The sequence below is a fragment of the Diorhabda sublineata genome, chromosome 8, assembly GCF_026230105.1.
Source record: "Diorhabda sublineata isolate icDioSubl1.1 chromosome 8, icDioSubl1.1, whole genome shotgun sequence".
Lineage (NCBI taxonomy): Eukaryota > Metazoa > Arthropoda > Insecta > Coleoptera > Chrysomelidae > Diorhabda > Diorhabda sublineata.
Genome location: NC_079481.1, coordinates 31764568 through 31792298, shown reverse-complemented (window position 1 = coordinate 31792298; position 27731 = coordinate 31764568). Strand labels below are relative to the sequence as shown.

At 31.0% G+C, this 27731-nt stretch overlaps 5 protein-coding genes across 7 annotated transcripts in view; 4 read left to right on the top strand and 1 right to left on the bottom strand.

Moving 5' to 3' along the window:
• Window positions 1-146: 146 nt before the first annotated feature.
• On the top strand, window positions 147-5758 carry LOC130448181 (dentin sialophosphoprotein-like). Its single transcript, XM_056785428.1, has 3 exons — window positions 147-333; window positions 393-5006; window positions 5526-5758. Exons 1-3 carry the CDS (start codon window positions 180-182, stop codon window positions 5648-5650), a joined length of 4893 nt encoding a protein of 1630 aa, XP_056641406.1. The 5' UTR covers window positions 147-179; the 3' UTR covers window positions 5651-5758.
• Window positions 5759-6431: 673 nt separating this feature from the next.
• LOC130448182 (dentin sialophosphoprotein-like) lies at window positions 6432-10689 on the top strand. Of its 2 annotated transcripts, XM_056785430.1 has the most exons (4): window positions 6455-6588; window positions 6732-7034; window positions 7224-9986; window positions 10450-10689. In XM_056785430.1, exons 1-4 carry the CDS (start codon window positions 6495-6497, stop codon window positions 10572-10574), a joined length of 3285 nt encoding a protein of 1094 aa, XP_056641408.1. In that variant the 5' UTR covers window positions 6455-6494; the 3' UTR covers window positions 10575-10689. The 2 variants fall into 2 exon arrangements, with proteins under 2 accessions (XP_056641407.1, XP_056641408.1); XM_056785429.1 differs by having other exon boundaries at window positions 6432-6588; window positions 6732-9986.
• A 289-nt stretch (window positions 10690-10978) lies between these two features.
• LOC130448312 (uncharacterized) lies at window positions 10979-15953 on the top strand. The gene is made up of 7 exons (XM_056785600.1): window positions 10979-11071; window positions 11442-11632; window positions 12241-12782; window positions 13690-13789; window positions 14621-14725; window positions 15489-15644; window positions 15882-15953. The coding sequence occupies exons 1-7, from the start codon at window positions 11029-11031 to the stop codon at window positions 15951-15953; spliced, it is 1209 nt and encodes a 402-aa protein (XP_056641578.1). The 5' UTR covers window positions 10979-11028.
• Window positions 15954-16850: 897 nt separating this feature from the next.
• Window positions 16851-21483, top strand: LOC130447382 (uncharacterized). Its single transcript, XM_056784177.1, has 5 exons — window positions 16851-16971; window positions 20194-20528; window positions 20583-20784; window positions 20927-21189; window positions 21246-21483. Exons 1-5 carry the CDS (start codon window positions 16930-16932, stop codon window positions 21409-21411), a joined length of 1008 nt encoding a protein of 335 aa, XP_056640155.1. The 5' UTR covers window positions 16851-16929; the 3' UTR covers window positions 21412-21483.
• Window positions 21484-22052: 569 nt separating this feature from the next.
• LOC130447380 (arrestin homolog) overlaps window positions 22053-27731 on the bottom strand; it is a 58378-nt gene continuing 52699 nt past the window's right edge. For both annotated transcript variants that reach the window (XM_056784175.1, XM_056784176.1), the window contains 3 exons: window positions 26699-26923; window positions 24529-24849; window positions 22053-23514 (listed from right to left, as the gene is read on the bottom strand). In XM_056784175.1, the coding sequence (XP_056640153.1) occupies window positions 24544-24849; window positions 26699-26923 (531 nt within the window). In that variant the 3' untranslated portion in view covers window positions 22053-23514; window positions 24529-24543. The remainder of the gene's footprint in view (window positions 23515-24528; window positions 24850-26698; window positions 26924-27731) is intronic.

Below are 27731 nucleotides of genomic sequence, written 5' to 3'. Positions count from 1 at the left end.
GACTTAAAATCAAGAACATTTAGAAACATTAATAAATCTATCTATAGACACATAACCTATTTATTTCACAAGTACGCCTCTGGAAAAATTAATTACCTACGAAAAAACAATTACGATTTCTATTTGTTGTAGATTAAGATAATTTTATTACAGAGATTGCACTATTAATATAAAAGAACATGTGTTATGGTTTTAAGAAAAAACGAACGAAATTATTTACGAAAATTTTAATAATGCGACCCGTTCTAATTGTATCGATTATCTGTGCCATATTATTGGTATCAGTTAGTGCCAATAACCAGGAAATCAGTGATGACAATACTAACGAAACAGGTATGCGATTGAAACTAAAATTCATTTTTTTTTTTATAAAATTCTTTATCCATCTTCAGGCGATCCTTTAGAAAGCCTACAAGACGGACCTTGCGAAGATGATCTAAATGAAAACCAATCAACAATTGATATTCAGATTGAATCATTCACGACAGAAATATCACCAGAATATCCAGCTAATAACGACACTCAAAATATAACTGATATCAGATTGGATACACCCGACAAGAACGGAGGATTAACCGATCTCGAAAATAACGACGACGTAGTTGAAGATACTACAAATGATGCTGCAACTACTGTAAACGATTTAAATGTTAATTATACAGAAAATGATGATATTACTGAAGAATCAGTTAATAACGAAACTTATAACAATAACGATGCAATAGATGATTCTATTGATGTTACTACAGAAACTAATTTTAAGAATGATGCCGATACAGATTCAATTGGTAACAATGGATTGACTAATGAAGGATTTGTCGATATTGTAACCTTAGTTTATCAAAGAAGTGATAATACAGACGCAACAGATTCTGGTGACGATATTAAAGTAACTGCTGGTGATAATAATGAAGATACAACTGATGAAAGTGAAACTACTACAGTTGTTAATGCAAGAAACGATATTGAAGCAAAAGATAACGTACCTATTGATGGTAATAGAGATGAAAATGTGAATGACGACGAAGAAACTACCAATACAGATGTAACTAACTCTGATGACGATATTAGTGCAACTAATGGTGATAATAATGAAGATACAGCTGATGAAAGTGAAACTACTACAGTTGATTCTGTTGATGTAACAATTTTTGATGCAAGAAACGACATTAAAGCAGATGATAAAGTATCTAATGATAATATTAACAACAATATAGATAATAATGAAAATATTGCTAATACAGATACAACAGATTCTGGTGACGATATTAATGTTACTACTAGTGATAATAATGAAGATACAACTGATGAAAGTGAAACTACTACAGTTGTTAATGCAAGAAACGATATTGAAGCAAAAGATAATGTACCTATTGATGGTAATAGAGATGAAAATGTGAATGACGACGAAGAAACTACCAATACAGATGTAACTAACTCTGATGACGATATTAGTGCAACTAATGGTGATAATAATGAAGATACAGCTGATGAAAGTGAAACTACTACAGTTGATTCTGTTGATGTAACAATTTTTGATGCAAGAAACGACATTAAAGCAGATGATAAAGTATCTAATGATAATATTAACAACAATATAGATAATAATGAAAATATTGCTAATACAGATACAACAGATTCTGGTGACGATATTAATGTTACTACTAGTGATAATAATGAAGATACAACTGATGAAAGTGAAACTACTACAGTTGTTAATGCAAGAAACGATATTGAAGCAAAAGATAACGTACCTATTGATGGTAATAGAGATGAAAATGTGAATGACGACGAAGAAACTACCAATACAGATGTAACTAACTCTGATGACGATATTAGTGCAACTAATGGTGATAATAATGAAGATACAGCTGATGAAAGTGAAACTACTACAGTTGATTCTGTTGATGTAACAATTTTTGATGCAAGAAACGACATTAAAGCAGATGATAAAGTATCTAATGATAATATTAACAACAATATAGATAATAATGAAAATATTGCTAATACAGATACAACAGATTCTGGTGACGATATTAATGTTACTACTAGTGATAATAATGAAGATACAACTGATGAAAGTGAAACTACTACAGTTGTTAATGCAAGAAACGATATTGAAGCAAAAGATAACGTACCTATTGATGGTAATAGAGATGAAAATGTGAATGACGACGAAGAAACTACCAATACAGATGTAACTAACTCTGATGACGATATTAGTGCAACTAATGGTGATAATAATGAAGATACAGCTGATGAAAGTGAAACTACTACAGTTGATTCTGTTGATGTAACAATTTTTGATGCAAGAAACGACATTAAAGCAGATGATAAAGTATCTAATGATAATATTAACAACAATATAGATAATAATGAAAATATTGCTAATACAGATACAACAGATTCTGGTGACGATATTAATGTTACTACTAGTGATAATAATGAAGATACAACTGATGAAAGTGAAACTACTACAGTTGTTAATGCAAGAAACGATATTGAAGCAAAAGATAACGTACCTATTGATGGTAATAGAGATGAAAATGTGAATGACGACGAAGAAACTACCAATACAGATGTAACTAACTCTGATGACGATATTAGTGCAACTAATGGTGATAATAATGAAGATACAGCTGATGAAAGTGAAACTACTACAGTTGATTCTGTTGATGTAACAATTTTTGATGCAAGAAACGACATTAAAGCAGATGATAAAGTATCTAATGATAATATTAACAACAATATAGATAATAATGAAAATATTGCTAATACAGATACAACAGATTCTGGTGACGATATTAATGTTACTACTAGTGATAATAATGAAGATACAACTGATGAAAGTGAAACTACTACAGTTGTTAATGCAAGAAACGATATTGAAGCAAAAGATAACGTACCTATTGATGGTAATAGAGATGAAAATGTGAATGACGACGAAGAAACTACCAATACAGATGTAACTAACTCTGATGACGATATTAGTGCAACTAATGGTGATAATAATGAAGATACAGCTGATGAAAGTGAAACTACTACAGTTGATTCTGTTGATGTAACAATTTTTGATGCAAGAAACGACATTAAAGCAGATGATAAAGTATCTAATGATGATATTAACAACAATATAGATAATAATGAAAATATTGCTAATACAGATACAACAGAATCCGGTGACGATATTAATGTTACTACTAGTGATAATAATGAAGATACAACTGATGAAAGTGAAGCTACTACAGTTGATGTAACAATTTCTGATGTGAGAAACGATATTAAAGCAGATGATAAAGTATCTAATGATGATATTAACAACAATATAGATAATAATGAATATATTGCTAATACAGATACAACAGATTCCGGTGACGATATTAATGTTACTAGTGGTGATGATAATGAAGATACAACTGATGAAAGTGAAGCTACTACAGTTGATGTAACAATTTCTGATGTGAGAAACGATATTAAAGCAGATGATAAAGTATCTAATGATGATATTAACAACAATATAGATAATAATGAATATATTGCTAATATAGATACAACAGATTCCGGTGACGATATTAATGTTACTAGTGGTGATGATAATGAAGATACAACTGATGAAAGTGAAGCTACTACAGTTGATGTTACAATTTCTGATGTAAGAAACGATATTAAAGCAGATGATAAAGTATCTAATGATGATATTAACAACAATATAGATAATAATGAATATATTGCTAATATAGATACAACAGATTCCGGTGACGATATTAATGTTACTAGTGGTGATGATAATGAAGATACAACTGATGAAAGTGAAACTACTACAGTTGGTTTTGATGCTATTATCACAATTGTAGATGCAGGAAAAGATAATATGAATGATGTAGATGACAATTCTGCCAAGGGATCTGAAAATAGCGAAGATACTAAGAAAACTACAATTGGAGAAAACGCTGATGGTAGTTTCAGTGTCAATTCTGAAGTTAATAATGAAGACGCCACTGAAAATAACGATGTTTTTACCACAGTAACCGATTCAAGTATAATTGATGACGAAACTACAATTAATTCAAATATAAATGATGCAAATGATGATATACAAACTAATGATGACGGAATAACTGAGAATGGCAGTAATTCAAATACAAATAATGCCAATAATGATGAAAAAACCGATGCTAATGTTGACAATGGTGTTTTTAATGGAGCTAATAATGATAATAACAACGAAAGCAACAATATTAACGATGCTACTGATAGTGCTAATGGTGCATCTAGCGCATCCACTACTCCCGATGGTTTTGGAGATTCAACGACAGATATTGGAGAAGAAATACTAAAAATTAAGGAGGAAATGAGACAGAAAACAGAGGAGTTAAGAAAACGATTAGAAGAAGTAAGGAAGCAACAAGAAAAGCAAAAAGAAGAAGAAAGGAGACTAAAGGAAGAAGAGAAGAGACAGAAAGAAGAAGCAGAAAAACAACAAAGAGAAGAAGAGAAAAAGCGTAAGGAAGAGGAAAGAAGACAGAAAGAACTCGAGAAGAAGCAAAAAGAAGAAGAGAGAAGACAGAAGGAGCTCGAAAAGAAACAAAAAGAAGAAGAGGAGAAAAAACAGAAGGAGCTCGAGAAGAAGCAAAAACAAGAAGAAGAAAAAAGACAGAAGGATCTCGAAAAGAAGCAGAAAGAAGAAGAAAAAAGAAGACAAAAGGAGCTCGAGCAGAAGCAAAAAGAAGAAGAAAAGAAATTGAAAGAAGAACAAAGGAAACAGAAAGAAGAAGAGAACAGGAGAAAGCAGGAAGAGAAAAGAATACAGAACGAGGAAAGACAGAAACAGAAACTAGAAGAACAAAAACTAAAAGAGGAAGAACGGAAAAGGAAAGAAGAAGAGAAGAATGATTCTGATGAAAGTGAAGAGGATAGTACAGAAAGCACACAAAACAATACAGAAAAATATGAGAAATGGATGATGATACTCCAGAGAAAAATCGAGCAGAAACAAAAATATTTAGGTAAGACTTTTCAAATTACTCACCTCTAAATAAGAGTATGCCATTAGTTATGTGACATTCTCAGAAATAGCGAATTTTGTATAAATTTTATTTCTTATCAATTTCACATCTTATTTACTATACCTGAAACAAGTGGTATTAAACTACAATTCCCGAGCATAAAAAGTCTGATCACTGCACCTCACTTAAACTTTTGATACGGCACTTCAAAATTCTCATTCGTAAGTTAACATTAATTATGAAAGCATGAGACTTTTATAATTTAGAAACTGCGATCACAAAATTCACAAACAAATAAAAAATAACAGGAACTATCCATGACAGAATCACGTACGTGACAACAATTGGAAAGTACCGTGTAGGAATCGATTCTTGATCGATAAATCGTTACCAATTTGTTGAAACGCGCGTTTCTTTGTGCGCAGGGACTGTATGGTGCAATATACGCGAACAAACATTTATGGACTCTAATAATTTCTTATTTTTATCTTGAGATTTGATGAGTATTATTTGTTACAGATTCTATTAAGGAGAAATATGGAATCGACGTACAGTGCGACTCAGAAATTTGTAGATTAAATTGTGTATTAGCTCGTAATCATTCAGGTTATTGCAATAAAGATAAATTGTGTGTATGCATATAGGTTAGAAATATATTGCGAATTAATTATATAAGCTTAAGTTAAAAATAAATCATTTGTATCTTAGTATGTATTGATTTTTTTTACATTCATTTGTCAAATAAATTTACTGAATATTTAAAATTTGGTTTTAATGTACCCAAAATTTTATTCCGACTGCTTATATATGTATATGCTGTTCGTAGTAACCAGTACCGTATTAAACTAATTTGCGGTGGGATGGAAATTTGTCCATTGGTTTAAATTTTTTTGGTACGATTCAAATATTTAATTAAAAATTGTTTACTTGAATAACTACCTAATTGAAGTTGTAGCAAAAACAAATATTTAGAAAACGATAACAAACTTTTATTTATCTTAATGAAAGTTAAATGAAATTTGCAAATTTGCGAAAAAAAAAAGAAAGCATGCGATTCTTGATATACAAAAAAACTAATTTTTCCACCACGACCAGTTGGGAAACGTATTTACTATACAGTATGTCTCAAAATTGATGTTTTATTCATAAAAAAATACCAATCGAACCATCTTTTATCAAAGGACGTTGGAAAAAATCTTTCAACTGGTTCAAAAAATTGAAAGACAGCTGGTGGTAGCAGGTGGAGCCGTGGAGGTGAATTGTTATAATATTTCTTTGACTTTGGGTCTGTCTCAATCATAAATGTTATCAAGTCACCCAATTAGGATCCTGAGCATAAAACCCAACAACGTAAATTCTGTTTTTATTAAAAGTAATGACGTTAAACAAAGATTAAGATAACCGTGTTTCAACATTGATTTAATTATATAAAAAGAGTTTTGAGCATTCGAATCCAAATGAACCAGATTTTTAGATAGAATTTCAATCATGCTATCGGTTAAAGTTTTGTTACTAATTTGTGCCATATCTTGGACACTAGTAGTAGCAGAAGAAGAAGATGTTAATGTTGATAACAAACAAGGTATATCCATACACTGAATATCCATTATTTTATTTAATTTTACATGGAAAATTCTATTTTCTTTGGATGAAATACCTAATATTAAATTAAATTAGTCAGGGTTTCACTTTTTAAATTTGTTTTTAATAATTCATTATTTTTAGATGGAGAAATAAATTTAACTAATTATCAAAACATATCAGCAAACAATTATAATAAAAGTAGAGTAGTAAGAGATACCGAAGAAAGTGAAGATGATAATGATGAAAGTGGAGAAAGTACCGAAGATACCGAAGAAAGCGATGACGAAGATAATGAAAGCGACAATTCCACAGAAGATAATGAAAATGATAGTGAACAAACAGCTACAACAGTTGATGAAAGTAATGAGATAACAAGTGGAATAACCGAAAGCAGTGAAAACAGTGACGAAAATTCACAAGAAAATGATGATGAAAGTACAGAAAGTACAAATGATACCGAAGAAAACGATGACGAAGATAATGAAAGCGACAATTCTACAGAAGAAAATGAAAATGATAATGAAGAAAGAGCTACAACAGATGATGAAAGTAATGAGATAACAAGTGGAACAACAGAAAGCAGTGGAAACAGTGACGAAAATTCACAAGAAATTGATGATGAAAGTACAGAAGCTACAAATGATGATGATAATGATGATGAAAGTACAGAAGCTACAAATGATAATGAAGAAAACGATGACGAAGATAATGAAAGCGACAATTCTACAGAAGAAAATGAAAATGATAGTGAACAAACAGCTACAACAGTTGATGAAAGTAATGAAATAACAAGTGGAATAACCGAAAGCAGTGAAAACAGTGACGAAAATTCACAAGAAAATGATGATGAAAGTACAGAAAGTACAAATGATACCGAAGAAAACGATGACGAAGATAATGAAAGCCACAATTCTACAGAAGAAAATGAAAATGATAGTGAACAAACAGCTACAACAGTTGATGAAAGTAATGAAATAACAAGTGGAACAACAGAAAGCAGTGGAAACAGTGACGAAAATTCACAAGAAAATGATGATGAAAGTACAGAAGCTACAAATGATACCGAAGAAAACGATGACGAAGATAATGAAAGCGACAATTCTACAGAAGAAAATGATAGTGAAGAAACAGCTACAACAGTTGATGAAAGTAATGAAATAACAAGTGGAACAACAGAAAGCAGTGGAAACAGTGACGAAAATTCACAAGAAAATGATGATGAAAGTACAGAAGCTACAAATGATGATGATAATGATGATGAAAGTACAGAAAGTACAAATGATACCGAAGAAAACGATGAAGAAGATAATGAAAGCGACAATTCTACAGAAGAAAATGATAGTGAAGAAACCGCTACAACAGTTGATGAAAGTAATGAAATAACAAGTGGAACAACAGAAAGCAGTGAAAACAGTAACGAAAATTCACAAGAAAATGATGATGATGATGATGATGATGATGAAAGTACAGAAAGTACAAATGATACCGAAGAAAACGATGAAGAAGATAATGAAAGCGACAATTCTACAGAAGAAAATGAAAATGATAATGAAGAAAGAGCTACAACAGTTGATGAAAGTAATGAAATAACAAGTGGAACGACAGAAAGCAGTGAAAACAGTAACGAAAATTCACAAGAAAATGATGATGATAATGATGATGAAAGTACAGAAAGTACAAATGATACCGAAGAAAACGATGAAGAAGATAATGAAAGCGACAATTCTACAGAAGAAAATGATAGTGAAGAAACAGCTACAACAGTTGATGAAAGTAATGAAATAACAAGTGGAACGACAGAAAGCAGTGAAAACAGTAACGAAAATTCACAAGAAAATGATGATGATAATGATGATGAAAGTACAGAAAGTACAAATGATACCGAAGAAAACGATGAAGAAGATAATGAAAGCGACAATTCTACAGAAGAAAATGATAGTGAAGAAACAGCTACAACAGTTGATGAAAGTAATGAAATAACAAATGGAACGACAGAAAGCAGTGAAAACAGTAACGAAAATTCACAAGAAAATGATGATGATAATGATGATGAAAGTACAGAAAGTACAAATGATACCGAAGAAAACGATGAAGAAGATAATGAAAGCGACAATTCTACAGAAGAAAATGATAGTGAAGAAACAGCTACAACAGTTGATGAAAGTAATGAAATAACAAGTGGAACGACAGAAAGCAGTGAAAACAGTAACGAAAATTCACAAGAAAATGATGATGATGATAATGATGATGAAAGTACAGAAAGTACAAATGATACCGAAGAAAACGATGAAGAAGATAATGAAAGCGACAATTCTACAGAAGAAAATGATAGTGAAGAAACCGCTACAACAGTTGATGAAAGTAATGAAATAACAAGTGGAACAACAGAAAGCAGTGAAAACAGTAACGAAAATTCACAAGAAAATGATGATGATAATGATGATGAAAGTACAGAAAGTACAAATGATACCGAAGAAAACGATGAAGAAGATAATGAAAGCGACAATTCTACAGAAGAAAATGATAGTGAAGAAACAGCTACAACAGTTGATGAAAGTAATGAAATAACAAGTGGAACGACAGAAAGCAGTGAAAACAGTAACGAAAATTCACAAGAAAATGATGATGATAATGATGATGAAAGTACAGAAAGTACAAATGATACCGAAGAAAACGATGAAGAAGATAATGAAAGCGACAATTCTACAGAAGAAAATGATAGTGAAGAAACAGCTACAACAGTTGATGAAAGTAATGAAATAACAAATGGAACGACAGAAAGCAGTGAAAACAGTAACGAAAATTCACAAGAAAATGATGATGATAATGATGATGAAAGTACAGAAAGTACAAATGATACCGAAGAAAACGATGAAGAAGATAATGAAAGCGACAATTCTACAGAAGAAAATGATAGTGAAGAAACAGCTACAACAGTTGATGAAAGTAATGAAATAACAAGTGGAACGACAGAAAGCAGTGAAAACAGTAACGAAAATTCACAAGAAAATGATGATGATAATGATGATGAAAGTACAGAAAGTACAAATGATACCGAAGAAAACGATGAAGAAGATAATGAAAGCGACAATTCTACAGAAGAAAATGATAGTGAAGAAACAGCTACAACAGTTGATGAAAGTAATGAAATAACAAGTGGAACGACAGAAAGCAGTGAAAACAGTAACGAAAATTCACAAGAAAATGATGATGATAATGATGATGAAAGTACAGAAAGTACAAATGATACCGAAGAAAACGATGACGAAGATAATGAAAGCGACAATTCTACAGAAGAAAATGAAAAGAAAAAAGAATATAACGAGAAGAAGACAAAGCAATCGAATTGGATCGAAAGAATCAATAAACGACTTGTAAAGAGACAAGAATATTTAGGTAAATTATTTCTCTTTTAGCTTTAATTTATTACCCACCAACCTAATTATAGCTTTCAAACTATAAAATATATAAAATTAATATAAACTAACGTAGCAAACGACTAATAATCAACATCAATTTTATAATATATTAAAAACATAAATAAAGAGGTCAACTGTCATTTCCCACTCATAGATATATAAAAAACTGTTCTAGATCATTTAAAACGAACGAAATTCTAACATTAACATACTTTATCTATGTTGTAAACAAATTTTCTTATTCTTTGACCACATTGCGTTAAATTAGATTGATGATGACGTCATCAACCTGTCTCGAACATTCGCTTAGTAAAGAGCAGGTCCGCACCGACCCCGCACGACATTAAAATCTACAAACATTTAATCAAAAAAATTCACTGCATGCTTCCAATTTTCTAGTTGTATATATTCTCCAAGTGTACAAATATATGTGTTTTTAGACAATTTTGAACATCGATACGGAATCCATATTCAATGTGATCCCAAATTTTGTAAAATGCAATGTATTGTGAACGGTAACCATGCTGGATATTGTAGACGATCTACAGAATGCACATGCGTTTGAATATAACACACGAAGACGACCGCTAAGGGAATCGTAGTAATACTAGTTAACGAATTTTAGTAATGTGTAGTTTGAAAATAAATATTGTTATCAAAAATATGTTTTTCTTAATCATAAAAATAGATAGAGACGCCTTTGACATTAGAAAGGTAGTTTCTACACAAAAAATCACCTCTGTTGACATTTCTAATTTGGGTTTATAAATTATTATAAATATCCAAATAATGCGATTATCAGTTTTTAATTTTTTCGAGACTGCATAAGCCGCCCCTGGTATAAGGATTCTGTATTCATAAACAACATTGTCGTTTTTACTCGATTCAAATTGCTACTATTCATAAAAAAATTAAGAGCAGCTTCAAATTACGAGTAAAAAAAATCTTGTGTCAGAGTGGAAACTATGACTTGTTTTTTTGCAACGGTCAGACATGCACATTGGCTTGTAATTTCAAATATGTCGATTATTTATCCAGCTGAAGGTCAATACCGTATAAGTTGTGAGTAAATTTGTATATTGAGTCTTTATATCGAATGATAATTAAGAAAAAGTGAACGTGTCTTTCTGTAGATTTCATAGCAAACATCATCTCAGTCAAATTGTGTTCATTTCGTTAATTTTTTCCACAACTTTCTGTTTTTATTTCTGAAAAATTCGACTAAAAAATAATTACAGTTCAATTTATGCAGGACAGGGCTTTAAAAATGTTGATAAAACACAAAAAGTTAAAAACTTGTTCATATTTTGAATATTACCGATGCCTGTAAAAACCAGAGTTGCCATTTTAGTTAAACGGAGGGAAATTCAAAAAATCTTGTACTGATTACCCTGATTTTAGTGTGAAATATGTGTTTTTTTTTATTTTATAGACGAACCGTTAAGTACTTTAAAAAAATGCATCAAGTTACATGATTTCGAAGGTGTTAAAAAATATTTTTGGCACACCGCGGCTCTACTTAAAGTATTCATTTTACTAGGACGAACCATTTACGCCGGACAGACTTTGAATCAGCCTAAACGACTTGCAGAAATTGTCGCTACGTATCCTGTTAGATTTATGGTACGATTTTCAACGGATGAATCAATAAATAACGCCATATTTAATGATAAGTTAATGATAATGAAACGGAAGTACGTCACTCACTTCATGCCAAATTTAATGTGTCTGATTGGATTAGGTGGTAAGGTAACGACGGAACGAAAAGCATCGACCACGTTGATGAGGGTTCGATACTCAAGAAAGACGAAATTTTTATTTAAAAAAAAAATAATTTTTATCAACTTTTTATACGTTTAATGCATCTAAATGTTTTTGATTTCAGGTTTTTTCTGTTTTAAAATTAGTTTTTTTAATAAAATCAATTAGTATATCAAAAGATCTAAGAAATAAAATAAATTTATATTTTTATCGTGATGATTTAACTGGATGGCACATAGACAACACACCATACATAACCGATGGCGGACGTTATAGACATAGGCAACACAGCCTATGGGCGGGATATTAAAGATGACACGTGACGAGAGGATCATAAACAAGACAGTACAAGCGACAAATTGCAGGCATTATCAGAGACATTACAGACGAAATAATACAGCACATACGACAGATGACGTACTTCCTTTCCAAAACACAAATAAGTTATATACATGTTTCTGATATTTTAGGCTATAACTAAAATATATATGCTTTACTTCGACAGAAATCGCGTGAATTACTTTTACAACACAGTAACATATGAATTTTGGGATTTCCATATAGCGGGACCCGAATTAGAAAAACAAATTAAAAGAAGATTCTACGTCATCAATTTTGTTGTCACCTGTCAGTTTATAGCGGCTATGGTGGTCGTAACGTTGTTTTTAATATTCCCGTTGGTCGATATGCCGGAAGGGAAAAGACCTTTACCGAATATTATCTGGACGCCATTTGATACGGATCCAAGTCCTTTGTATGAGATTATTTACGTTATAATGCTTTGGAATTTGGTTCTTTCTGTGCTCGGAAACGCTTTTTATGACGTTTTATTCACTTATTCTCTCCAACATCTGTTTGTTCAATTTATGCTTTTAAAAAAATTGATAAAAAATATCACCGAAGGTATTTTGGAAGAAACTACAGACTACGATAAATTCAATTCTGAATATTTTCAAAGTAAAGTATACGAACGTTTCCGAATATGCGCAGAACACCATGCCAAACTATTAAAGTAAGTATTAATAAACAAAACTTACTTGCTATATTCAAAATCTGGCAACGTTGTACAAATGTGGCCTGATACTCGTTTTAAGATATATTTAACGTTCCTATATCTGTCTCCGTCTTTAAGGCGCTATGCGCATGCCCTAGAATAAAGCATGCTCACAAGCGCACACAAGCTTATGAACCAACTGACAGTTTATATTTATATTATGTATATATACTTTTTCCTCAAATTCTTCAACATGTTGTCTACCAGCTACGAAATAGCTCGTAACTAACCTTAATTAACGATTTTTCTTACATAATTCAACTAGAAATCATTCGTAAAACTTTTTTTTTAAATATCCTACTGTTTCTACAACTTCGTATGTAAATTAGTATTTTTATTGATATAATACCATTAAATAAAATTGTGAAAATTAAAAATTACCGGCAGTCAACGTGTTATCAATGTCGACAATTATCAAATTTGCTTTTTTATAAATAACTAACATCGTACATATACGCTTGCACTGACATTACTTTTGACCTTGATCGCTTTAATAAATATCCCAAATAAAAAAAAAAGAGTTATTTGAAATTGCTGCAAATTGGTGGTTGTCTGAATTGGAAATTGATTTGAAACGACATAAGAATATATTTGTTATGTGGGAGAAAAAACAAAATTAAATAATCGAACTTTTTGCTTCTTCCACATCTGTCTATATACGAGCCAATATGGCAACATAATCCGTTGTAACAGATTGTGACCGTAGCTATTTAAGATCTGTTGTACACTTTCCATTACGTTGGATATGAAGCAGCGATCTATTGTAAGGTTGGAATACCATTCAAATACACCAGATTTCAAGTAAAAACCATTTTATTTTGTCAGAAAGTGAAACTTTTTATTGTACTGTTTGATATATTTGTAGGTTTGGAAAAAATTTGAAAGAATTTTCATCACGAGCCCTGTTACCACAATTGATAATGAGTTATGCCGTACTTGTAATAAATGGATATATCCTAAGTATTGTTAGTATTATTTTTCTATTATTAGAATTACAAATATTCTGGTTTGTTATTTGCAGTATGTTGATTTTAAAATCACGATCACGATCCATTTCATATGATTGCAAATTAAAATTGTCAACGCTGCTTTATATTTCGTGACCGTTGTTTTCGAAATATTATAACCTAAATCGGCGTTGCCACCTTGTTACATTTTGTTAAATCTATTACATTTAGATTCCATTTGTTACTTTATCACATTTTTGCTATTTGAGACAATAATGAAAGAAAACATTTTGTTTTATAATCTACAAGTACCTGTATATGATTTAAGCTATGATAGAAGCGTATTATTATTTTATGATGTTACAATTTATTCGGATTTGTCACATTTTTACTGCAAAAATTTACAATCTGACAATACTGCTCTCGATGATATAAGAGCCCCACTATTGTCAACATTATTGCCAACTGTAAATTTTACTATTCGATACGATTTATTATAGTTTATAATTATTATATAAATATAAAAATTAGAGACGAAGATTCTTTTAGTGGCGAGGTATATATCCAAATATAACTAGATTATGAAATTGAGAAAATTCATTTAAAGGAAAATCAACACACGAACTAACAATCGATTATAGTGATACAATCGATTATGCTTTCCACATGTTTGACAGTAATAAAAATATATATTTTTTGTTTTTTAATTATGATTGAAGTAAAAAAATCCGATTTATAGATATATAAACATGCATTGTATTACGTAATTAAAAACATCATAACTTATAAATTGAATAAAATGTCTTAAGTTATTCAGCCTAATTTTTTTATTAAAATAATATATTGTAGGATCACAAGGATGTAATGAAAACCACTGGGCTTCTAAACCTAACAGGTTCTTGTTTGGTACAATTAGCAGTGTTTTCAGTCCAAGGATCCGCAATTAAATTTCAGGTGATCGTATGTACAGTGTAGCTAGATGATTGAGATTTGAATGTGTGCTAGCGTACGTGAATATTTGTGAGATATGACAGAGCCGTACTAACATTTTTTTCAGTTAACTAATTACATTCCTAAAACTTCGTTTTTTATTTAAATTAAAGTTTCATTGTTAGTATTGGTGTTTTATTCAAATATCTTTTAAAAATTAGTGCATAAAGTTGCATAAAACTTCGAGTCACTAAGTCTAAAAGATCCCAAGAAGATTCTCTAGTTCTGAAGAGCATACATGGGCTACAAAGGTTTGGTAATTAGGACTGACAACGCCTAAAATAATATATTAAAGATGGCGGAGCAGTATGAGGATCGATTATGCGGGCATCCATTCGAAATTGTAAAGTTAATCGATTCTTCACGTCAAACAAGAGTACAAGTTGATTCGAAAAGACGAAGGCTGCCATTTTGGATTCAAAATCCGTCTTTAACAATGAAAAATCACCTTTCCATTCGATTTAAAAGAAATATTTGCATTCAAAAGCGTATTCGCTTCGATATTGAACAAAGAATTCGACAGGAAGGGTTTTGTCAGCAAGTTTTTGGGTTCGTAATTCCTATGGGGGTATGATCCAAAAAGTCAGGGAAGGAAAGTCAGTAATATCAAGATTTACGATCAGCGAGTAATCTTCAAGAATAAAAGAATCATCACAGCTCTTTTCTATCTGTTCTAGTTGATCTATTGTTGAATACTATTGCGGTTGTTTATTTACATATTTTGTAGAGTTTATCTTTGCTTGATGCCATCGCCGATTCGAAATGGTATCTGTTTAGAGCTCCCGTTAAGAGAGCTTTGACGTTTATGATGATGAATTGTAGAAAAGCGCTTACCGTAAGCGCTGGAGGTATGGCAAACGTCGATAACGAGATATTGTTACAGGTAAGTCGCGAAATTGTTTATTGTAAACGGACTAAAACCCTACAGTCGACACGCAAACTTATATATTTCAATATATAATGACCGAAGCGCTTTTCCATCAATTTCATAGCCTGATGGAACCGCTACCAGAGCTCAAACACATCTCCAATTCACCATAAAACGAAAAATGTACAATATCGATTTAGTTATCGCAGTTTTTGTAGCAATTTGTTCGACCAAACTGAACCGTATTTCCAGATAGTGCAAAAAGCGTTTTCGGCAATAACTCTGTTACGAGCGCTCACCGCGGAAGCGGAGATGAAAGGTTGAATTCCTCATACATATCCAATTAAATTCTACATCGACGGAAAATCACGTAATCACCAATTTTTAATTAATTCAATTGAATAGAAATTATCTGTTTTATTGTATAATGTAAAGCTTTTACGGAAAATATATTTCAAAGCATCACGCGTTATATTTCAATTCTAGAATCCTTTTTGTCCCTTTTAGTATAATAACAACATTTAATCGCGACTGTAAAGGTGGATAATCGTATTTAGAAATATAATTTGACGGGTAGACAGCCGCACGCCATCTATCCTACACATAGGGCTTCGGATAGGCCCGTACTGGCCCACTTGACGTTGTCAAAGTCCGATGTCCGATCAGACGCTTTGGTTTGAACCTTTGATGTCGTTAGGCAGGTTGTGGTGCTTGCCTTTGTTCTTCAAATCTTGTCTGTAAGCAATTCCAACTCTAGATTGCTTGCACTCGTTTCAAATCGAAGCTTTCCTAGCATTTGCACAGTTTTTCAAATCCGAAACTTCTATTTATTCACATGGAAAGTTTGTCGCAGCACTAGCCGCCGATTGAAAGGGATTTTCTTTAAAAAAATTATAGAACGCAACATCTTGTGCGTCATTTGATGTTTTCTTCTTCTTTCTGGTTACGATACTCGCATTAAGACCTAGATGAGTCGCCAACTGAACTTAAGTTGACATTGACATTAGATAAGAAAGAAGAAATCCTCGTAAACAAAGCAATTAAGTATTAAAATAACCTAAAAATAATGATCGCACGTTCCAAGAAGATTGCACCTTCAAGTATCGACACAAAGTGTGAAAGTGTCGAGACCCACCTTAGTTTTGCAAACCACTCAAGAATTTACTACGAAATCAAAAGTGGGGTGCGGCTATATAATCTTTCAATACAATATTTTAAATTCCACTTTAGTATAACGAAATGAAACACTGTAGTGATTGTTGTTGAATACGAGTTTATTGTAAACTTTCATTTATAAGTGATGGTGAAAATGTGGTCCGGATTTGTTTGTGTTGTTTTAGTGGTAAGTTCGTTTTTTTTTTAAACTTCGTACTTTGTGAATCGATTTAAATTCATCAACACGAATTTAATCAAAATACGAGGGTTGCTACAAGACTAGGTTTTCCAAAACTATCGATAACACATATGGTACAGAGGTTATTCGATTGTTGAAGCTTTGAAAAGAATCGAAACGTTGGAATTTAAAAACGTTTTGCAATATCAATTTACGCATAGCATCGATTTTTTCTGGTACAACACGATCTGAGTACGTTCACCGTTAAAAATGTCAAACTGTCAATGATTGCAGTATTTGACATTAAAATCAGTGTTGCCATACCTCGAAACTTAAGTAGCCATCCTCGTAATATAATCTTATTGAAGCCAATGTAGAGATATTTGTAATTCCATTGATGGAAAACATCACGCAATGGACTCCATATAAAATCTAATATTATTTAAAAAAGTTTAAACATATGAAATTATAATTTTCGTGTATACCAACCAGCAAAACATGAACTTTTATTCCAAAATTATGATTGAGTCAGACAATTTAATAAAAACAAACATATTTTTGTGATTTATTACTTTTACAAAATACTGTACCTGCTATAAATACGTAATAGACGGGAATCCTTTCTAAGATGCGTAATCCATATGAAATTAATAAAATTTTACGAAGTTAAACGTTTCCTGGTTGCATAACTACTAGTGATGTAGGTTCTAATCCAAGGTTGCTAGAGGTTACTCAATAACTTGTTCGATCTTCTTTTCTAACTTTATTAATTAAAAAATCAGTTTACATTACTTCATAATAAAAAAAATTAACCCCAAAAACAAGAGTTAATCACAAATCAAACGTTAAACAATGCTTAGTCTTCGGATCGTCGTAGTGACGTAACGGCTTCCCTTTTTCTTATGTCACAGTTACGTTACTGGGCAACCTATCCTCTATTAACCTTGATTCCAACTCAACCTTTTAATGCGCAGGTCCATACATATCACATATAAATACAATAATCTTCGTTTTTTATTCTGAAATTATGCAATTCCAACTCTAAATTATATGTACTCGAAATATTAATCCAGTATTATATTCGTTCGATTTATTTATTATAAAAATGTTAATGACAGGCCATATAAAACTGTCATTTTAAACTCAAACATATTTAAACATTTTTTTTTGAATCACGATAACTATATAGATCTGACAACCTTGTAATGTCGTAACGTATATTTTATTTATTCCAATGAAAATACGAGACATTCTGTATTCATTACTTTCCATTGATTACTATCTAATATTAACTATAATTGTCTTAAGAGTTACATCATCATTAAGCGATTAATGTATGTGGAAGAAAGCAAAGCAGAAAGCGATTAAAATTACAATAATCTACGTTACGCAATATATATTTGTTATGTGTACACACATAAATTGCATTAGAATTTATTATTCACCTCAAGTTGGTTCTGATCGTGGCGATTCGAATGGATTCCGAAAACGTGGAAATGGCTAGTTAGGTATATAGAGCAATAAATTTCTAATAAACGTTCCGATTGTTTCGTAATATACCTAGTCATCAATTTTTTACATCACATTACATTTAAAAACGTTTAAAATTCTACAACAGTTGCTACAAAAGTTTTAATATAAACAAAAATATTTCAAGGTCAACAGACATATGTATGGTATCGATAACGTAGATCCCTATGATACAACGGTTCACTTGTTTCAATTATATACGTTAAATCGTAGTAGACATGCGCGTTATTTCTCCGTATTTAATAGACACTAATAAAATCCAGAATCGTCGTTCGCAGTTATGGTTGATGGTCATATATATGCATTTTATAATTGCAGTTTTAATATTAAACACGGTTGTTAACCTTGCAGCTCGGTTTTTTATGATTTTCTTTAAAACTAGTTTATCCATTTTGTATTTACTGGAATGGGCGTAGCAGAATTACATATTAATAATAACCTTGATTGTTCGGTTAGTCACTTTCATTTTTTCAGTTCATATACGGGGGGATGAACAATTTTTATGGAAGAATATATTTTAAATATAAACATTATTGGTAATTGTATAGTTTAAATATTTATTAAGATCATTTTATTGTTTTTCTTATGTAAAAAGCATTAAAAATGACATTTTTTTTTGTAAAGAAGTGACGTATTGAATCACGTCAAATGTCATGTGTCATACTTTATGACAAATTTTATATCATTTATCATGTATTCAGGTCTGTTTATTATATAAATGATAAATTTCGAAATAAATATTATCATATAATTATCTGTTGTTTCTTAAATTTTCAACACCTGCGTACAACATTTTAATGACCCTATAATTACTTTTTATTAGCATTTCATTATTATTCTATCCATTGTTTCTGAAAAAGGTTATTTAAATTATACTTTCATTTGCATTGGTCAGCAAAAAAGAACTTTCACGAAATTGTTTTGAAAACTAATTTGTACCCAATGTTAAGGTTAGAAAGTAATTTATTGTTTTTAACATCATCAAAGTTTTATTTAGAAATGGAATTTTGAATATGACTTCATCGGAGAAATGCAAATCAGAATTTTGTGTAGTTAAATCTAAGCCGGACCTGTAGTCTTATATTGGAGCAAGGTCTGACAACAGGTTTCGTGTTTCCATTTGTTTTTTGCTTCTCTTTACTCTTGTTACCAACTTTATTATTTCAAAACCGATTCCTTGTTATCCATGAAAAAATAGAGCATTATTGAAAAATAACAATGTATAATTAGTGTTGAAAAAATAGCATAAATATGTATTGGTTTTCCATTCTTCTTTTTTTTCACAGAACTGTTTACAATTCCCAAATATTAAACTGATGTGATTATTTACGTTATTCAAACAACATCCATGGTTACTAAAATTTTTTCAAAATGTTATTTGAGTTGTTTTTACTATCTTTGGGTTCAAATACAGTGCGTATGATTTTTATTTGAAACTGAAGAGTTTTGAAAGTAGAAAAAATTGAGGTTATATATGTCTTCTTTTTCATAGTTTTATACATGAATGAATTTTTATTCTAAATTCTATTTATGTTACGGTAAGAAGATAATTTTGACTAAGTATTTATTCGATGTGGTGATATCAGAAAAAAAGTTCATATAATTAATATCTGAAGATCAATACGAATGTTTTTGATTTTAATCATCTAAAACAAGTAGATGTATATGGAATAACAGTGTGATCAAAATTAATTTTGTCAGATTACAATCAACTCTTCCATCGCTCAAATCCCACCAAGGCTCCAAATTCCCGGAGCACAATTCGTTGGAGATGGTTCACGATCTTTTCAACTAAAACAACAACGTCTTAATGCACAAGATTTCATTCCACGACCTCGTCGACCCCAAGCGCCTCCAAGAGAAATAAGACCAGTCGTAGAAGAAGAACAAGATAATTATCCATCTTCACAACAATCTTTATCAAGTTTTGACGCCGAAGTTAATAAATTGAGCATTCCAGCTCTTTCTACGCCTATCGGGACAGATTCAGATGATGGTGACCAACCAACTTTAAGACCTACACCCTTATCTTTCAGGTACAGTTTAATTAAGTTTGTAATGAGATAAAATTGATTTTTGTTTTTATGTAGGCCAGAAAAACCGATTCCTGTTCTGAGAGAACAAATTAGGGAGAAGACATCTGATTTTTCTGCGGCTAGACCTTCACAGGTGCCTGTTTTGAGACCGTCTGTACAAAGTAGACCGGCACCCAGACCAATTCGACCAGTTGTTAGACAAGAAATTGATGTAGATGACGAAGAAAATATTCCTAGACAATCTAATAGACAAAAAGTAAATATATATATAATAATTTTTGACAAGCTATCTTTTCTACTTTTTCTCAATCAGTGGGTGAATATGGAAGAAAAACTATTAAATTTAAAAAAAAATGATGGATAGTAAAGTCATTATTTGTTAATAAACATTTTTTTAGCCAAGACCTCAACCAGTTCAACAACAATACAGACCAGCACCTGCCCTTAGACCGGCTGCAAGACCACAATACGCTGAAGATGACCCAAACAGGAAGAAGAAACCTGTTGTGCAGATTTTGAGGAAATATAGAAACGATAATCCGGATGGAAGCATCACTTGGGGATTCGAAAATGAAGATGGTACTTTCAAAGAAGAAACTTTGGGTATCGATTGTGTGATTAAAGGAAAATATGGATACATCGACCCAGAAGGAGTTAAAAGGTGAATACCATACTAAGTGTGTTGGGTTTTATGGAATTATTTTTATTTGGTTTCAGGGAATTTGAATATGAAGCTGGTAATAAATGCGATCCTAACCAAGCGGCTTTGGACGAGTTGGAAGATGATGAATTGCCTCCGCAAGCTCCTAAAATAGCACCAAAAAAACCATCAAACATTGGCAAATCTCAGTTCCAATATAGGCCACAACTTGCCTCAAATTAGAATTAATTAAACATGTTTGCCAGGCTAATTTAATTTTTTTTTATATTTTTGTTAATAAAATATTTAAACAAACAAGTGTTTATTATTAATCACCGAAAACTAAACCAGGAATATAAATATCGAATCGAAAGTTTGTTGTACTGAAAGAATATTTTTAAAAATAAATTTAAATTGAAAATTGATTTATTCTTGTTGATAATTAGTATTAATTTAAGGTCTATTTTGATTGAAAATCATTTTTTAAACTGGTTAAAATATTGATGCTCAAAAAACCAATTATCAATCAAATTATACCTTCAATCAAAACTAATTATCAACAAAAACATATAAAAATGTATGGGCAGTAAAAAATTAAAGAAACTATAGATTGAATAACAGAAAAAGTATCAAAATTTTTGTATGTGTAGTGAATAATTACTTATTTCAATATTGACTAGTACTATATCAAAATAACGTGACAATTTCATTCTGTAATTAATCCTCCACTTTACAAACACAAAACCATGTTGACATTACTAATTATCATCACATAGCAACCAAAAAAAAAACTCCAAATAAGACTAAAAAATAAGTTACAACTTTTTTATGAACTGTACCAAACTACTGATATATAATAGACACAAGGAAACAAAAATTACACATTGTTTTAAATATTTTTTATTAAAAAAATGATATTATTACCTTTTAGTGCTGGGATCTAATACAAATTACGGTGACGGGTATCAGTTTAACTATTTTTAATATTGGATGTTCTTTGCACTTTTCATATTTTCAATCAAACATAAATTTATTTGAAAAAATAATTACAAACTTGAAATATTTACAACACAAATAGAGTAACAGTCTTTAAATATAGTTTCTGTAAACTAAAACGTATTCTTGAACAAACATTAATTTACTGCAACAAAATTAATAGGTTATAAAATAACCATCTGTCGTAACTAATTCTTCTTATTATTACTTAAAGCGGCCTCATCTGCTTTGGGATATTAAACAGGTCATTTCTATTCTTAAAAGTATTATCAATGTAATAATCCGCATTTATTGCTTTTATCTTGATCTGTCTAATGTTTCACGATATTTGTCTTATTTCAAAAATATAACGATTTTATTCTGAATCAGTTCAGATACTAATCGCGTGTAGTGCATCAGAATTTTTAGTTCCGTATTCGAGACTCGAATCGATTTTATCGATTTTTGTTAGAACTAAAAATTCGGTTAAAGTCATTGAGTTCATATTAGATACATAGATATGGAAGCTTGCTCAAGTGGCTCCAAACTGCTAAAAGAAAGAAAAAGAACATCTTTATCTCTATCTTTAATATTAACTCAATGGTTATTTCGAAATATCATAGAAATGACGCCAAAATGGTGAACTGGAATCAGCTGTTTTTTCGTAGAATATTTGATTTAACACACATATGACAAATATATTTTATATTAAGACACGGACGATATGTATATTTTTTTGTGTTAATAGGTTAGAAAAAATACTGAATAGATGTGTACAGCACTGGTATAGCATCGATTCTAATAGTGAACAAAAAAGTTTAGAATGTTTAAGCCGAAGGTGTTGTTGCCATTTTGATCCTAATGCAACAATAATATTAAGACGAAATTAGTAGTGGATGTTTGAGACGAAGCCATTTCAAAGAGAGACAAAACATTAGATAAGTATTGATAGAAAGCGAGTAAACGAAAGCATAAAACGTGTTTGTTCAAAAGTACTATGAATTTATATCAAAAAAGTGCCAGGACCGTCTTTGGTTCAATCAATTTTATTTATACAATTCTTATATATCTAAAATTTATATACACAAAAATATCTACTAATCGTTATGAAGTACGTCTATTTAAACAACACCACGCTCGTTGAAAACTGAAACCTTTGTGATTTTCGCATTGTTTATTTTCGGTGTTTACAAAAATTCCAGTTTCTTCATCTAATTCTTCGCTCCTTTTTACTGTCGTTATCTCATCGAAATTGTCGTCCTGCAAATTCGTGTTTTTTTTTGTTTGTTCTGGTACTTTTTTGATTTCTCGCCGGGGGTTTTGGTTCGATAACGTTCCGACAGGAGATAATTTGTTGATTTCTACTACAACCTGGAAAAATAGTAAATTTATCGCTCCCTATCTATCTGAACCGTTTTTTTCGTATGAAGAACTTACGTTTTACTTCATAAAATTTACTAGATTAGACCTCGTATATTCGTCATTTTAGGAAAAATTATTTTTTCAATAATTCACCTTACAAATTATATTTTAACCTCCGCGTGTCCTTGTGGGGAGATAAAACTTTCCATCAAGGAATTATCTAATAAATAATTCATCTATAATATGAGAATAAAAAGAAACCGAGGCTAAAATGGCCAGAATACGGACGGACAGACGACAAAGTAAATTATTACATTCGAGTTACAGATCGATATGATTTTGGGAAAAAATTGATATATAAATACTGTTACAAACGACATCGAACGCCAAAACCTCTGAAGAGTCCAAGAGGAAGAGTTTTGGCACTTTTTCTGTACCCCCCCCCCCCTCCAATTCCGCTCCTTCCGGAGTACCCTCGGACCCTTTAGAGGTAGTTTTGAAGGGTTTTATTGGCCTTTATATATATGCTTTCAAATGGTTAAGTTAAAAATATCGAAAAATATTTTTTATTACAAAAAAAAGTACCGACACTGTTATTGAATTGAAAGTACCAATTTAGCGTAGCTAACAATTATTTGGTACTTCATTAAAACATAAAATCGAGTATTAGGAAAAAATTAATATTCAAGTCTCATAAGAAACATTTTTATCCTGAATGCGGCCCTGTCTATATTGAAATAATATCACGCTCTCGATGTGTGATCAACACCTGCAGTTGTTAACATTTTTTGTATATTCAAAATACGTCAAATATAATAAGTTTTTAATGCATTCTATAAATATTTTTTCTACTAAAAAATTATTTGATTATTAATTTAAAGTAGATAGTTTACGAAGTGGAATTTTTAATTTATAACAATCTGTAATAGTATATCAAACAATATTATCATTTTAAAATATCCAAAAAAAAACTTGTCGACTAAACTATTATGGAATTCGAATTAAACGCGATAAATATCTCACCTGTTTCTCCTTATCTCACGTACCATCCTTCTCCTGTTTGACATCGTCCTGACAACACGTCATCGACGTACTAACACCGGCTTCGTCGCGTATTTCTTGCGATTTGTTTGTCTGTTCATCAGGCCGAGATAAATCCGTCGGAATTTCTGGTCTGACTCCCAACAAGGTCTCGGTTTGATTCTGATCGATATCGCAGCAAGTATGCATCAGAGTGAAAGGTAATTTTAAACTGAGATCTCCTCCCATTCTATTAACCAGAAGTTTCACTTTAACGTAGTAGGAAACGTAGATTGCGAATACGTTCCGATCGTCTGGGTTATTCTGGAATTAATCAATGATTCAACTGATAGAATCATAATTAAAAAAAAATAAAATCTAAACATAAAAAATAAGAATTTTTTAACCTTTTTTTAATTAATATGACGATGACATAACAAGATTGCAGCGTTGTCATGCTGTATTTTTTTCCTCGACTTTAACGTAAAAAGCAAGACAGCTGTTGTTTTCATTACTTAACCTAACTTTTGATTTATTTTTCACTTGAACTATTAGGTAGGTGAAAGTAGAATATTAAATTACAAATATCCAAACTGAAATTACAACCACAAGAGATTTTTCTACTTGATGGAATAAAATAGAAATAAACTTAGAATATTAACGTATACCCTAGTGCTTTTTCGGCCAAAATTCCATCAGTTCCTACATAATCTCTATGATAATTTTTAGTAATGTTCCAAATAGATCCAATAAGATTGAATAGACAAGGCAAAAAGTGATAAAAATTAAAAAAATAACACAAAACTACCAAATATTTTCATAATGTTGATTTGACAACACCGTGAAGTGTTACCAACTGTCTAGACTCACTTTACCTATCTATTAAGTTATAATCGTATTTACGTTTAGTTCCTTATTTCACCGTAATAGTATAACATTGTGAAGTGTTACCAACTTTCTAGACTTGATTTCTTTGTTTATTAAGTATTATTCGTATTTACATCTAGTTTATTATTTGTTATTTTGTTGACTATAAAAATCACTAAAAATTTCGTCATCGTCTTCCCAACGTAAAAATGGTTTATTTAGGATAAGGAGTAATGGCAATTCGATTCGAATCGTAGATTTACAATGACACTAAGCAAACGAACTGTTCGTAAACAAAAGTGAAATAAATGTACGTTCAATTCTCCTATTTTCTTTTTTTCCCTTTCTTCGTGTTTGTGTTAACCAAACAAGGGTACGTGCTCTAATAAATTTATTGAAACTTTCAAAGCTTTTGAGATCAATGTCGATAAATATAAAAAAAAATTCCACCAAGAATCGTTTTATACGTCTCTTCAATTTGAGAAAGAGTCTACTTTAAAATATTAATACCAAAGTGTCAATAATTTTTATAAGTGAATTCAAGTTTAATAAACCCCCTCCAATTACGGTGTAAACTATTATCATGTATTTTTAATTACACGTACGTTAATGAGATTAAGCACTTTATTTAGTAAACGTAGTACTCAACAGATGTCTATGGCACACGTGATTCGATTGTCGAATCAATTTGTTGACGGTTCGTGGTGTTTTGTGGTCTCGCGTTCGGTTTCAATTTACAGCGTTGCCAATCTATGTAGATAAACTATCTTGTGCATCTTTTATTCAAATTATGAAGGAATAATAATCTAAGAAAATAATAACAAGCAAAATGACGCGATATTGTTTTTATATTTGAGCTTAACAATAATGAAATCTTTTAAAAACTTGTTATAGTTATACCACAGTATGTTTACATCGATTTTTTACAATACAATAAAAGCTCAGTTATAAATTACACTTGGCAGCGTTGCTCCTATACGTCGAATATCAGTTCCGTAGAATTGAATTTGCGGATAGAAGATGCTCACAACATCAGCGGCAAATGGGGAAAATTAGAGGTTCCATAAAAATACATAGGAGGTGTGTACCTAGGGATTTTTTAAATCTATATTTACGTTTTCCTCGTTCAGATTGTAATATATACATCACGCCATCTCTTTTTTTAAAACCACACCACAATTACTGTTGGTGGTGAACGTAAATGTATAGAGATGGGAATTCATTCATACGATAGAAAATAACTGTTGGTTTTAAAAACTGATTTAGGGAAAATTAGGAGAATTTTTAGTGCTTATTCGGTACTTACTGTTGAAGTAACTGTAGAGGCAAGACTAGTTCCGCATTTGTTATATGATTCCTCCAGTGCAATCCAGTTCTTTGTCGTACTTTTAACAGGTACCAAGGAAAAGGTTTTTTCGAAAGTATTACCATGATGAATAGGACAATCTTCTTTGGAATTCAAGGAAGCAACTACGTTCTTGAATTTTCCATTGGAAAACATACATACGTCGACATGTTGAACAATGAAAATCTGCAATAAAAATAAGACTTTTGATAAAAAAGTGGGATTATAACTTACTGTCGATTATACAGAGTGGGCCAAGGAAAACAATCGATCTCGAGATTTCGTAATATTCGTTACATTTCACCCGTTCAACCCTCTAACTATAGAGAATTAATTTGTTGGTGAACATCTGAGGAGTTGTAGACGATTAGAGGTTATTTTATAAAAGTATATCAGTTATTTTGTAACTGTTATTTGCTGAAATGTCTACCCTCTAATACTCTTCTTTTTCATAGTGTAGTCTAGATTCAACGTAGAATTGTTTTATATTTAGTTAAATAAAAACGTAAGTTTTTGATACGATATTATTGAACCGGTACTTTCGATTTTTGTCACGTCCAGAGAGAAAATAGTCTGTTTAATATTCGAGTCATTTTCTCGGAAAAACGAAATAAAACACTACGGCGTCCTTATTGTTCCCCATGAAGTTGTATAGTTAAAAATAGGAAGAGAGAGGAAGTTTTTGTTTGTTTTGTAGATACTTATAGAGAGTAGAGAGAGAGTATACGAAACGAAAAAATTTATAATATACATTGTTTACATGACGAAAAGTTTTGCAATCTATTTAAAAATATTTAATTAACATTAATATGAGAATTGTTTTTATTGTAATAACTTTCGACCGAGTCCAATTTACCATATGGTTTCGTTCATATCAATCTTAAAACGAAAAGTTTCAATTTCCCGCATTTAATTGATTGGCCAGAAGAACAATATGACCGATAGTGGGAAAGGCCTCTCATTGGCTGTGGCTATCCGGCTACGTAAGAGCATA